This window comes from Oncorhynchus nerka, linkage group LG9b, assembly GCF_034236695.1.
Source record: "Oncorhynchus nerka isolate Pitt River linkage group LG9b, Oner_Uvic_2.0, whole genome shotgun sequence".
Lineage (NCBI taxonomy): Eukaryota > Metazoa > Chordata > Actinopteri > Salmoniformes > Salmonidae > Oncorhynchus > Oncorhynchus nerka.
The window spans coordinates 2,327,364-2,340,188 of NC_088424.1; the positions used below are offsets into that span (position 1 = coordinate 2,327,364).

Here is a 12,825-nt window from a genome sequence, read left to right on the forward strand (position 1 = left end):
TAACATTTGATTTGATTTGATTTGTCTTGGCGTCAGTCTCTGACTGTGGTGGTATGTAAACAGCTGCAAAGAATATAGATGAAAACTCTCTCGGTAGGTAATGTGGTCTGCAGCTTATCATGAGAAACTGTACCTCAGGCGAGCAATGGCTCGAGACTTCCTTAGATGTTGTGCACCAGCTGTAAAATACATAGACCGCCGCCCCTTATCTTACCACACGCCGCTGTTCTATCCTGCCGGTACATCGTATAACCAGCCAGCTGTATGTTGATATTGTCGTCGTTCAGCCACGACTCCTTGAAGCATAAGATGTTACAGTTTTTAAAGTCTGGTTGGTAGTTTAATCTTCCCAATAACTTGTAAATTTTACTGTCCAAAGATAGCATGTTTGCAAGCAGAATTGAGGCGAGTGGGGGTTTATTCAATCGTCTCCTACTCCTCAGAAGGCAGCCCGCCCTCCGGCCTCTCTTTCTCCGCCTCCGCATCACGCAGATCACTGGGGTCGGGGCCTGTTTCCGAGGGAGCCGTATATCCTCCGCCTCGGGCTTGTCAGAGTCGTGAAAGAAGAAAATGGAGTCTGCTAGTCCGTGGTGAGTAATCGCAGTCCTGATGTCTAGAAGTTATTTTCAGTTATAAGAGACGGTAGGGGCAACATTATGTACAAAAATAGTTTAAAAAACTAAGTCACAAACAACGCAGATAAACAAACAAAAAACACAATCGGTTGTGGGCAGGTAAAACGTCTGCCTTCTGCTCCGGCGCCATTTTATAAAGACACGGCCCGGGATCGAACATGGTTCTGTAGTGACACCTCTTGAGAGGATCTGCAGATAAAAATGGGATAACTTCCCAAATACAGCTGTGCCAAGATTGTAGCGTCATGTCCAAGAAGACTCAAGGCTGTAATCGCTGCCAAAGGTACATAAACAAAGTCTTGAGTAATGGGTCTGAATACTTATGTATATGTGATATTTAAGTTGTTTTTTTTCTCTAAATGAGCAAAAATGTATAAAAACCTGTTTTTGCTTTGTCATTATGGAGGATTGTGTGTAGATTGATGAGGAAAAAATCTATTAATCAATTTTAGAAAATGGCTGTAAACAAAATGTGAAAAATGTCAAGGGGTCTGAATACTTTCCAAATGCACTGTATATATACAGTACAAGTAAAAAATATGGACACACTTACTCATTCAAGGTTTTTTCTTTATTTTACTATTTTATACATTGTATAATAATAGCGGACATCAAAACTATGAAATAACACATATGGAATCATGTAGCAACCAAAAAAGTGTTGAACAAATCAAACATATTTTATATTTGAGATTCTTCAAAGTAGCCACCCTTTGCCTTGATGACAGCTTTGCACACGCTTGGCATTCTCTCAACCAGCTTCACCTGGAACTTTTATTTTTGGTTACTTCATGATTCAATATGTGTTATTTCATAGTTTTGATGTCTTCACTATTATTCTGCAATGTAGAAAATAGTAAGACCCTTGATTGAGTAGGTGTGTCCAAACTTTTGACTGGTACTGTAAACAAAACTAAATAACTTCACCAGAAATAAGCAAATTAATGTTCATATCTTTTAGCATTAAAAACTCCTATTCCCTATCCCTTGGCCCACCTACCCAACCCACCCCTCCCCTCCCTCCAACATGTAGCATAGTAAATTGAATATTTAGCTTGTTTTGTAACATTGCAATTTGGACACTGACAAAAACAAACATTCGGTCACTCATGTCGCAATGCACTTCTTTATGTTTGTTTGTTTGTTTATTCTTTCTTATTTTTTTCTGTAAAAGTAAGATTAACGTTTTTCTGTGTGGATAAGAGATGGGGGGCTTTCAGGACAATTTGACCGTGCAAAACACATGCCAAAATCTTACTAAAAGCTACCTTATCGTTTCAAATACTAAACTCAGCACGTTTCTTTGTAACATCCTGCCGTTTTTGCACTGTCAAAATGTCCGCCCTTAATCTGCATAGTGCATGATGGACTCTACGTAGTTGCCGGGGAAGAGGCCAGTGACGCCGTTGCAGACGCCCTCGTACCAGCCGTCGTCGTTCTTCTTAATGATATAGATGATGGAGCCCTCCATGAAGGACAGTTCGTCCTCCTTGTCCTTGGAGTAGTCATAAATGGCCACCACTGTAAAAAACATTTGATTGATTTATTTAACCGGGTAAATTATTGAGAACAGATTCTCTTTTACAATAACGACCTGACCATAGACAGAACAGAGTGAGGGGGAACACCTGGTGGGAATAGGGCTGTACGTGAAATAATTACTTAAAGAGATACAGCACTATAATATAGTATAGTATAATATAGTAGGCCTACACCCAAGAGTGACAATTTGTGGCTGTCCCTTAGTAGTATCTGTACTGTAACTGTCCTATACTACTTAATTGGTCCTTTGGATTTGGATAAGTATGATACTTTGTCTCCACAGACACTTGTTTTGCACCGTTTAAAACAAGCTTATAACAGCATGTAAATCATGCTCACACTGGTATCAGTGTATGGCGTCACTAAAGTTCCGGGGGTACCAGTCAAACTCACCCTTCTCTACGTAGGACTTGGGGGCCCAGTGGGGGTCTTCGTCAGCATAAGGGTCATTGTAGTGCACCACGGCCGCCTCCTCATCCCCCTGGTAGTCCACTGGTGGGGGCGGGGGAGGGGGCGAGGGCTCCTCAAACATGACAACGTCCTCGGGAGGGGGCGGTGGAAGGGGGTCCGGGCTGTCTGTTACTGAACAGGAGGGGAGAGGAAAATAAATTTGACATTATGGAAGCACAATTTCATAGTGTCTGTTATATGTCTGTTATAGTAATTATATTTATTTGTGTGATATCAATAGTGCTCGCTAGCTTGTAGTGCTAAAAAAACGGAAATGAGTTACCTCTGATTCGTTCAGCCATTCCTATGGGGAAAGAATAGGGTTTTGGGATAAACGTTGAAAATAAGGTCTGAACTTAACACAGCCTTGGCAGGTGTTATACGTTTTGTTCTATGAGATAATACCAGTCAATTAACATTACCTTTATGCTTTGTGCTTTGTTTAACTACATAAATGCTTAAAAATTCACAAAAAAGTGACGTTAGCTGATGAAGATGACCTCATAGAACAAAACGTATGAGATCTCCTAAGCCTGTGTTTATCACACATACCTTATTTTCGGCGTATATCCAAAAACCCTATCAAAAACACCACTAATTTCCCCATAGGCTTTGTCCAACGAACCATGGCGGAGTTAGTCCCTGCAAAAAGATGCCATTGTAATTTCTCTATACTATGGCCTGGGGTTTCCCCTGACCATGTGACCTGACCAGGAAAAACTCCTAAATATATATACTGTAGCGTAAACAGGAACAACTGTTTAAGTTTATTTCCAAAATGCTATATCCACACATTTTTCATAGTTGTGTTTTTTCATCAGAAATGATTTCTTATGGGTACCTTAATGTATGTGTAAAATATGACTGTTCTCTGATTTTTAATTAATTGAGTTTCGATGTTTTTTTTGCTAAACGTGTCACGCCCTGGTCTAAGTATTTTGTGTTTATCTTTATGTATTGGGTCAGGCCAGGGTGTGGCATGGAGTTTTTGTATTGTGGTGTGTTTTGTCTGGGGGTTTTGGTGTGTATGTTAGTGGGATTGTAGCTTAATAGGGTGTTCTAGGAAAGTCTATGGCTGTCTGGAGTGGTTCTCAATCAGAGGCAGGTGGTTATCGTTGTCTCTGATTGGGAACCATATTTAGGCAGCCATATTCTTTGGTTGTATTGTGGGTGATTGTCCTGTGTGTCTTGATGTCCTTGTTAGAGGTTAGTAGACACTTGTGTAGGCTGTTTTCGGTTTTCGTTTCGTTTCGTTTCGTTTCGTTTATTGTTTTGTAGTGTTAGTGTTTTGTCGTGTGTTACGTTTGTTTATTAAAGATGAATCGCAATAGACACGCTGCAGTTTGGTCCGACTCTCCTTCACCATTAGAAAGCCGTTACAAAACGCTACATGTCCATTGTTCAGCTGGAATGCAATGTTTGTATCCTGTACATTTTACTGTGATATGTGGTTGTCTCACCTAGCTATTTTAAGATGAACACACTTACTGTAAGTCACTGGATAAGAGCATCTACCTAATAACTAAAATGTCAAATGTAAATGTTTTACATACAGATCTCATATTGCTGTATTGAATTATAATTCTTTACAAATAATTATATTGATGTCACAAATATATAATTTGTAGATTTCTTTATTAAAAATGAAGTTATTTGCTACATTTGACTGTGTAAAACCTAGCAGTACTACTTATTTCTCTGACAGTGAGGCAGATATATAGCATTTTGCAAAAAAACAAGCTAATTTGTCTCTCTGAAATGAAACCATCAAGTGATAGATTTGAAACAAATGTCTGTCACAACCCCATGCCATGATGAAATAGTGAAAAAACACACCAATCTCTTTCATGGTTTCTTTAAACAATAAAAGCTAATTATAACATTTCGGAAATGGTCTTAGCTCCGCCACTCCAAACTGAACAAATAACTTAATTCTGCCCCTACCAGTGTGTTGCTCCTTAACATCATACAAACAAAACATGAATTCATATACAGGGAGTGTACAAAACATTAGGAACACCTGCTCTTTCCATGACAGACTGACCAAGTGAATCCAGGTGAAAGCTATGATCCCTTATTGATGTCAACTGTTAAATATCACTTAAATCAGTGTAGATGAAGGGGAGGAGACAGGTTAAAGAATGATTTTTAAGCCTTGAGACAATTAAGAAAATATTTAAGTGCCTTTGAACGGGGTATGGTAGCAGGTGCTAGGCACAGTCAAGAACTGCAACACTGCTGGGTTTTTTACTCTCAACAGTTTCCAGTGTATCAAGAATGGTCCACCACCAGCACTGGAGTCAACATGGGCCAGCATTCCAGTGGAACGCATTCGACACCTTGTAGAGTCCATGACACGACGAATTGAGACTATTCTGAGGGCAAAAGTGGGTGCAACTCAATATTAGGAAGGTATTCCTAATGTGTTGTACACTCAGTCTATATTACATTCTATTCTACCAGTATTCTATTCCATTCCATTATATTATATTCTACCTGTATTCTATTCTACCGCAATTGTATTCTATTATACCAATATTCCTGTCTATTCTATTCAATTACATTCTATGCCATACATGAGCCTGATCTTTCAGACGTGTGATGACCTATACTGGCCAGCAGATAGCATGACAGAACAGTGTCTTCTCTTATTATACCATGCATTAGGAAAGTATTCAGATCTCTTGACTTTTTCCAAATATTGTTACGTTACAGCCTTATTCTGAAATTGATTAAATCATTTTTTCCCCCTCATCAATATACACACAATGCTCCATAATGACAAAGGAAAAACAAATATTTGCAAATGTATTACAAATTTTAAAAATGAAATATCACATTTACATAAGTATTCAGACCCTTTACTCAGTACTTTCTTGAAGCACCTTTGGCAGCAATTACAGCCTCAATTCTTCTTGGGTATGATGCTACAAGCTCGGCACACCTGTAATTGGGGAGTTTCTCCCATTCTTCTCTGTAGATCCTCTCAAGCTCTGTCAGGCTGGATGGGGAGCGTTGCTGCACAGCTATTTTCAGGTCTCTCCAGAGAAGTTAGATCGGGTTCAAGTCCGGGCTCTGGCTGGAGGAGGACATTCAGAGACTTGTCCCCGAAGCCATTCCAGCATTGTCTTGGCTGTGTGCTTAGTGTCGTTGTCTTGTTGGAAGGTGAACCTTCGCCCCCAGTCTGAGGTCCTGCGCATTTTCATCAAGGATCTCTCTGTACTTTGCTCTGTTCATCTTTCCCTCAATCCTAACTAGTCTCCCAGTCCCTGCCGCTGAAAAACATACCCACAACATGATGCTGCCCCCACTATGCTTCACCGTAGGGATCGTGCCAGGTTTCCTCCAGACGTGATGCTTGGCACTCAGGCCAAAGAGTTCAATCTTAGTTTCATCAGACCAGAGAATCTTGTTTCTCATGGTCAGAGAGTTCTTTGGGTGCCTTTTGGCAAACTCCAAGCGGGCTGTCATGTGCCTTTTACTGAAAGGCCTGATTGGTGGAGGGCTGCAGAGTTGGTTGTCCTTCTGGAAGGTTCTCAAATCTTCACAGAGGAACTCTAGAGCTCTGTCAGAGTGACCATTGAGTTCTTGGTCACCTCCCTGACCAAGGCCCTTCTCTCCCAATTGCTCAATTTGGCCAGGTGGCCAGCACTAGGAAGAGTCTTGGTGGTTCCAAACTTTCTCCATTTAAGAATGATGGGGACGCTGTGTTCTTGGGGACATTCAATTCGGCAGACATGTTTTGGTACCCTTCCCCAGATCTGTGCCTTGATACAATCCTGTTTCTGAGCTCTACGGACAATTACTTCAACCTCAAGGCTTGGTTTTTGCTCTGACATGCACTGTCAACTGCAGGACCTTATAGACAGGTGTGTGCCTTTCCAAATCATGTCCAATCATGAATTTACCACAGGTGGACTTCAATCAAGTTGTAGAAACATCTCAAGGATGATCAATGGAAACAGGATGTACCTGAGCTCAATTTCAAGTCTCATAGTAAAGGCTCTGAATACTTATGCAAAGAGGGTATGTCTGTTTTTTATTTTTAATACATTTGCAAAAATGTCTAAAAACCTGTATTCGTCATTATGGGGTATTGTGTGTAGATTGGTGAGAATGGTTATTTAATCCATTTTAGAATAAGGCTGTCACGTGACCAAATGTGGAAAAAGTAAACGGTTCTGAATACTTTCCGAATCCACTGTATGCATAAAACAGACACAGTAGTTCAGATATGGCTAGTAGGGTTTCTTGAGGTGAAATGCAAATGCAAAATAAGGAAAGTAAGGATCAAACTGTCATTTGAAAGCTGGATTAACAACTAAAGTCACCTGGACAAGGAAACAGCTGCTGTGTACAGTAGGGATTTTGGAGGATCCCTGAGACGTGCCCTGTCTGATTAAAACCGTGTTTGACTTGGCTGACATTATGCGGTTTTCCAAACGTTAAGTCACGTGTTTTCAGTGGACAAAGGTAGAACCATATATAACTCTCACCACTGTCTCTCAGTGACCATGGCAACAGACAAAACATTGGAGGGGTGTGTCTAAAGGCAGTAGCCAGCGTATGAGAAAGGCATGACAGACACAGCATAAAAGAGCACTAATAGGCGACAGTGTGAAATGTAAGGCTGAGGTGCTGTTACCTGTGTATGCGTTGGTTTTTCTATCCTTTTGGGGAACTAAAATCGCCAAATGTCCCCACAAGGATAGAAAAACAAGGAAAATTCTCTCTCGTGGAGTCATTTCTCACGTCCCAATGAGGACAAAGGCTATTTTAAGCTCAGGGGTTAGGGGTTAAAATGACGGTTAGGTTTAGTTTTCGGGTTTGGTTAGGGGTATGGTTAGGTTTAGGGAAAATAGGATTTTAAATGGAAATAAATTTTAGGTCCCAATGGGGATAGAAGAACATAACATGTGTGTGTGTGTGTGTGTGTGTATGTGTGTGTGTTTGATTGTGTGCGTGTGTGTTACTTACTGGTCTCCTGTACTCTGGCCACAAAGCCCGTCAGAGGAATCTGAGGAGTCAGCTGGACCATAGGAGGGGGAGGAGGAGCCACAGACACTAAATGCAGCAACACAGACAGGCAGACAGATGGACATACCAGAGAGAGAGAAAGAAAGCGAGATAGGGAGATGGAAGGAGAAACATAGGACAAATATGCTTGTCAGAGAGCAAAACAAAGCAGTAAGAGTGCATACCCACTTAAGAGTAAGAATATTTTATTCTCTCAATTCAACCACTGGACCTTGTGATCTATCTAAAGGATAGCCAAAGCTTTTATCTATGATAGTGGCTTGCAATTTACTGATATACAAAGTGCGGTTCTGTATCAAGACAATAAGAAAGCTAGGCGAATAGAAAGGCAGTGTGGGACGCTGTGACCCCATTAGCTCATAGACACCAAAACCTACCCTTTAGGCAAAGCTGGTTGAAATGATGTTATTACAACCACAAACTGGTTGAAATGATGTTATTACAACCACAAACTGGTTGAAATGATGTTATTACAACCACAAACTGGTTGAAATGATGTTATTACAACAAACTGGTTGAAATTAGGTTATTTTGATGTTATTTGAACCAGTTTTGCCTACTGGCTATATAAACAAACAACATTCAGCATTGGCAGCATGATATTTCACAGTATACTTACTATACAGTGTTTATTTGTGTTGTAACAATTTAGTTTCACCAATTATTATTACCAAATGTCCTCGGTTTCTTTGGGATTAATCGAAATGAACACCATGAGGTACCATTTCATACAGAGTAGTCCCCAATGTTATAGGAATTATTTTAAATAAGTGTCAAAATGTATTTTGTATTGTGCAATAATACCAACTTCTAGTTTACTGTGCAATAAAATGCAAACAGCTACACTGTGCATTTCTGTTCTTCAGTTGAAAAATACACATTTTTTATGACCCTCCTTTGTCTTCCGACAAAGACAATGATTATGCCCTTCATTGAATGACCGTCACCCTAACCCCAGTACAGTGTTGTAATGATTGTTCCCACCCAAAGGCATGATGTCATAAAGCAGTGGTTCCCAACATTTTTTGATCAGTGACACACCTTGATGGGCTAAAAAATGATGTGGCACACCAAAACTTTTTCTAATTATGTATTAAGTGTTATAATGACCTTCATCTCATCTGATCCATACTGCAAATAATTCATTTTATGTGACAACCATTTTTTCATAGATTAAATTGGGTGTATTTCAACTATTTTCATAGTTCCTTTGGCCCACTCATGATGGTTCATTTGTGTGTACCCCTTTAAGAGCATCCCGCAAATCTAGAAAGGAAAACATGAAGCTCTGGTAAAATAGGTCTTACTTTGAACGGAAAGGTCTAGAAACTAGCGGTTTCCTGCATTGTAAAGGTGCATCCACAGGCACAAAGCCAAGCTCCGTTTGTTTCTATGGAAGAGGCTGTGGTACTGCTAAGCCTCAGACTTGCCTGTGTTAATGGTTCTCACAGGCAAAGTAAAATGATACTAATTTCTTTGCTCATGATACGCCCCTCAAATGATCCAAATGTAAAAACAGCTGCAGCGCACCGGGCTTGAAACAACGATACAGATTTGTAAACATGTGTGCCATTTAATCAATGGATTATCTGATTAATTTTCTTTCTACCGGCACTGGTGCCCCCAAGTCAAAATCCCACGTTCATTCCACAGGTAACATTTATAAGCGAGTGTTATCAAGAATTGGAAAAGTTTTGCGGCACACTGGTTGAAAACCACTGTCATAGAGGGTGACACATTATCATGAGGGTGATTTTCCTCTCTGACTCCCGGGCATAAAATCAGCAGTAATGAAATGGTTGTCTCTCAACTAGTCACGTCTGATTTATTTTCGCCGCCATAGAGCTGCCTTCAGATACATAGATCAGCCACTGTCTCCCCTCTCCAGACTAGTCTACCTCTTATGGGTCAATGTTATGTGTGAGAGCTAACAGCGATACTGTATGCCTTGGTTTTATGTTTGCGACGTTCGTCCTAAATCTCCTCGTCTGACAGCTAATGTCGGCATGTGTATATGTGTGTCCTGGATTTCCCTTTGTCTGACTGCTAATGTGAGTGTGTGTGGATTTATTTCCTCTTCCTCTTTTACCTGCAATTTAAAATGTTTAATTTGACCTTTATGTGTACAGGTTTTTTTCTCATTGAGATAACATCTCTTTTCCAAGAGAGACCTGATCCAATAGCAGCAGAGGGAACAACGTTTCAGACAAAACAACTTACATACACAAACACAACATTAAACAAAACTATAAACACACATACAGTACAGCAAAAATATTGTACATTAAAAACACAAACGTCTTGACTAAAAACAGCTGGATTAAAAACAATTACACTCTTCTTCTTCCAACGAAACTAGATCATCACATTTTAAAATGTTCATGACAGAATTCCAGGACCATGGAGCTAAGTAACTAAAACTATTTCTACCATGTCCTGTTCTAATTTTTGGTACTGTTAGAAGTAAATCAGAATGGGACCGTAATTGATATTTATTTATTGACCTGACTAAAAAAAGAACAGAGATAAAATGGCATTTTACCCAACATGGCCTTGTAAATCAGTGTATACCAGTGTTTAAGCCTACGCAAGGTCAATGACGACCAGCCAACAGCTCTGTAGAGATCACAATGATGTGTTAGATGTTTCTGATTTGAAATGAACCTGAGTGCTGCATGATACACTGAATCAAATGCTCTCGGGGTAGTGGCTGAGGCCTGCATATATATATATATATAACATCACTAAAATCTAAAACCGACAGTAATGTACATCGTACCAGCTCCTTCCTGGCCTCAAAAGAAAAACAAGCCTTATGCCGGTAATAAAATCCTATTTTCAGCTTGAGCTTCCTTATCAAGTTCTCCACATGCACAGTGAAGCTCAGCTTATCGTCAACCCACACACCCAAATATTTGAACACTTTAACTTGCTCTATAGTATGTCCAGCCAATGTAGCAATGACATGATTTGTAACATGCCTGGCATTTGAAAATACCATGCATTTTGTTTTACCCGAATTTAGAATCAGCTTTAAAATCATACAGATTCTGTTGTATGATGTTAAATGCTCTTTGAGCATTTTCAAAGGTAAAGATAAACTACTACCACTTGAATAAAGAACAGTATCATCTGCATAAAAATGAACATCCGCTGTTTCAATAAGATCCCCAATGTTGTTGATATACAAAATGAACAACAGTGGGTCCAAAATAGAACCTTGCGGAACACCTGAGCACACCTCTATGGACACAGATTTACAACCATCCGCCATTACACATTGTGTATGATTTGATAGGTAATTTATAAACCAATCTAGAGTATGACCAGTAATTCCACAACATCTTAACCTTTGCACTAACACAGCATGGTCCACGGTGTCAAAAGCCTTCGACAAATCAGTAAAAGCAGACACACAATGTAACTTCTTATCAAGAGCACAGTGGATGTCATTTAAAACCTTCAATGTTGCTGAAACAGTGCTGTGGCCAGACCTAAAACCTGATTGCATTCCATTTAAGATGTTGTTTTCTTGGAAGTAGACCTTTAGCTGCCTACTAACTAAGGACTCCAGTACCGTTGACAGTACAGACAATTTTGATATGGGTCGATAGTTGTCAAGTAGCGAAGGATCTCCACCTTTCAGGAGAGGCAGTACAAAAGCAGATTTCCATAACTTGGGGATTCCCTTAACATTAAAAATACATGTTAAGGGGGAGCAATGATGTCAGCAGCTAGGTGTAGGAGGCGGGGGTCTAGTTCATCAGGGCCAGGGGATTTTTTTAAATCAATTTCTTTCAGGGCTTTACACACTTCTGAAACAGAGAAGGATGAAAAGGAGAACCTGGTGAAGGAGTGCACAGGGATGTCATGTAAATTCATAAGGGGCTCAATTATACCATTGACCTTTTCAAATAAACTGCCTGCATCTAAAAAATGCGTATTCAAGGCTTTCAGAATGGAGGTTCTCTCAGTTACAATCTGTGTATCGACCAACAATTGTTTGGGAAGCTGTGTATCTTTTTTTGCACTCCAAACCCTTCACTACTTGCCAAAATTTGGATGGATTATTTACATTTTGTGAAGTATATTTCAGGTATTGGTCTGCTTTCAATTTATGGATCATAGCTACAACCCATATTTAGAAGATGTTTAAAAGCCTTCCAATCATCTGGCAAACCAGTCCCAGCATTTCGTTCCCTTATGATTTTTGTAAATTCCTTAGTAAACCAAGGGTTCTCTTTGCCCTTAATCCTGAATCTTTTAAAAGGGGCATGCCTATTGCATACATCCTAGAATGCGTTGTGGAAGTAAGAAAAGGCTAGTTCAACACCAGGGATTCATTCCATTCTATTCCATTCAATGCTAGATACATCATGTAAAAAACCTTGAATATCAAACCACTTCCAGTTTCTTTTCGTAATAACACGTGGAGATTTCTTAGGAATTTTACCATCTCTCACACAGGCAATAGCACAGTGATCACTTATGTCATTTGCAAAAATACCAGAAGCATTAAAATGATGGAGAGTATTAGTTAAGATCAAATCAATCAAAGAGGATTTCAGAGGATATTTTATATTCAACCTAGTTACACTGTTGACAATCTGTAGGCTAATTAAAGTGAGCTACCTCAAACTGACTCCTATTAAGATCAAATCAATCAAAGAGGATTTCAGAGGATATTTTATATTCAACCTAGTTACACTGTTGACAATCTGTAGGCTAATTAAAGTGAGCTAACTCAAACTGACTCCTATCCAGGACACACTGAGTCGACGGTCTATTGATGTTGCTCTTTGGTCGGTTACAAACATTCAACCATAATCAAACTACGGTCTATTAACTTTCTTCTTTGGTTGGACATAACATTACTTCAACCATAATCCAACAAAAATTATTCACGTGGTCTTACCTAAGTTCTGGGGGTATGCGGGTCCCCCGTTGAGGTGGGGCTGCTGGGACATGGAGAAATGGGAGCTGCCGGAGGGCGCCCGGCGGTAGGTACCTGTGGCCGACACCATGGAGGCTGACGTGGCGGTGGAGTTGTGGCGGGAGACCTGCCTCGAGATGGTGCCAAACTGGGACATGGGGATGGGACCCAGGCCTGGGCCCTGGGGGACTGCTGCGGTCGTTGTTGAGGTGGGGAGAGAGGTACGGA

At 40.1% G+C, this 12,825-nt stretch overlaps 1 protein-coding gene across 8 annotated transcripts in view; it reads right to left on the bottom strand.

Annotated features, from left to right (window-relative positions):
- Positions 1 to 1,657: 1,657 nt before the first annotated feature.
- The window catches only part of LOC115114099 (abl interactor 1-like), a 42,741-nt gene continuing 31,573 nt past the window's right edge, over positions 1,658 to 12,825 (bottom strand). For 6 of the 8 annotated variants that reach the window (XM_029642076.2, XM_065013271.1, XM_065013268.1 and 3 more), the window contains 4 exons: positions 12,580 to 12,789; positions 7,605 to 7,691; positions 2,571 to 2,759; positions 1,659 to 2,156 (listed from right to left, as the gene is read on the bottom strand). In XM_029642076.2, coding sequence (XP_029497936.1) covers positions 1,981 to 2,156; positions 2,571 to 2,759; positions 7,605 to 7,691; positions 12,580 to 12,789 — 662 coding nt within the window. In that variant the 3' untranslated portion in view covers positions 1,659 to 1,980. Of the gene's footprint in view, positions 2,157 to 2,570; positions 2,760 to 7,604; positions 7,692 to 12,579; positions 12,790 to 12,825 lie in introns of all 8 variants that reach the window. The other 2 variants (XM_065013266.1, XM_029642078.2) reach the window with 2 other exon arrangements.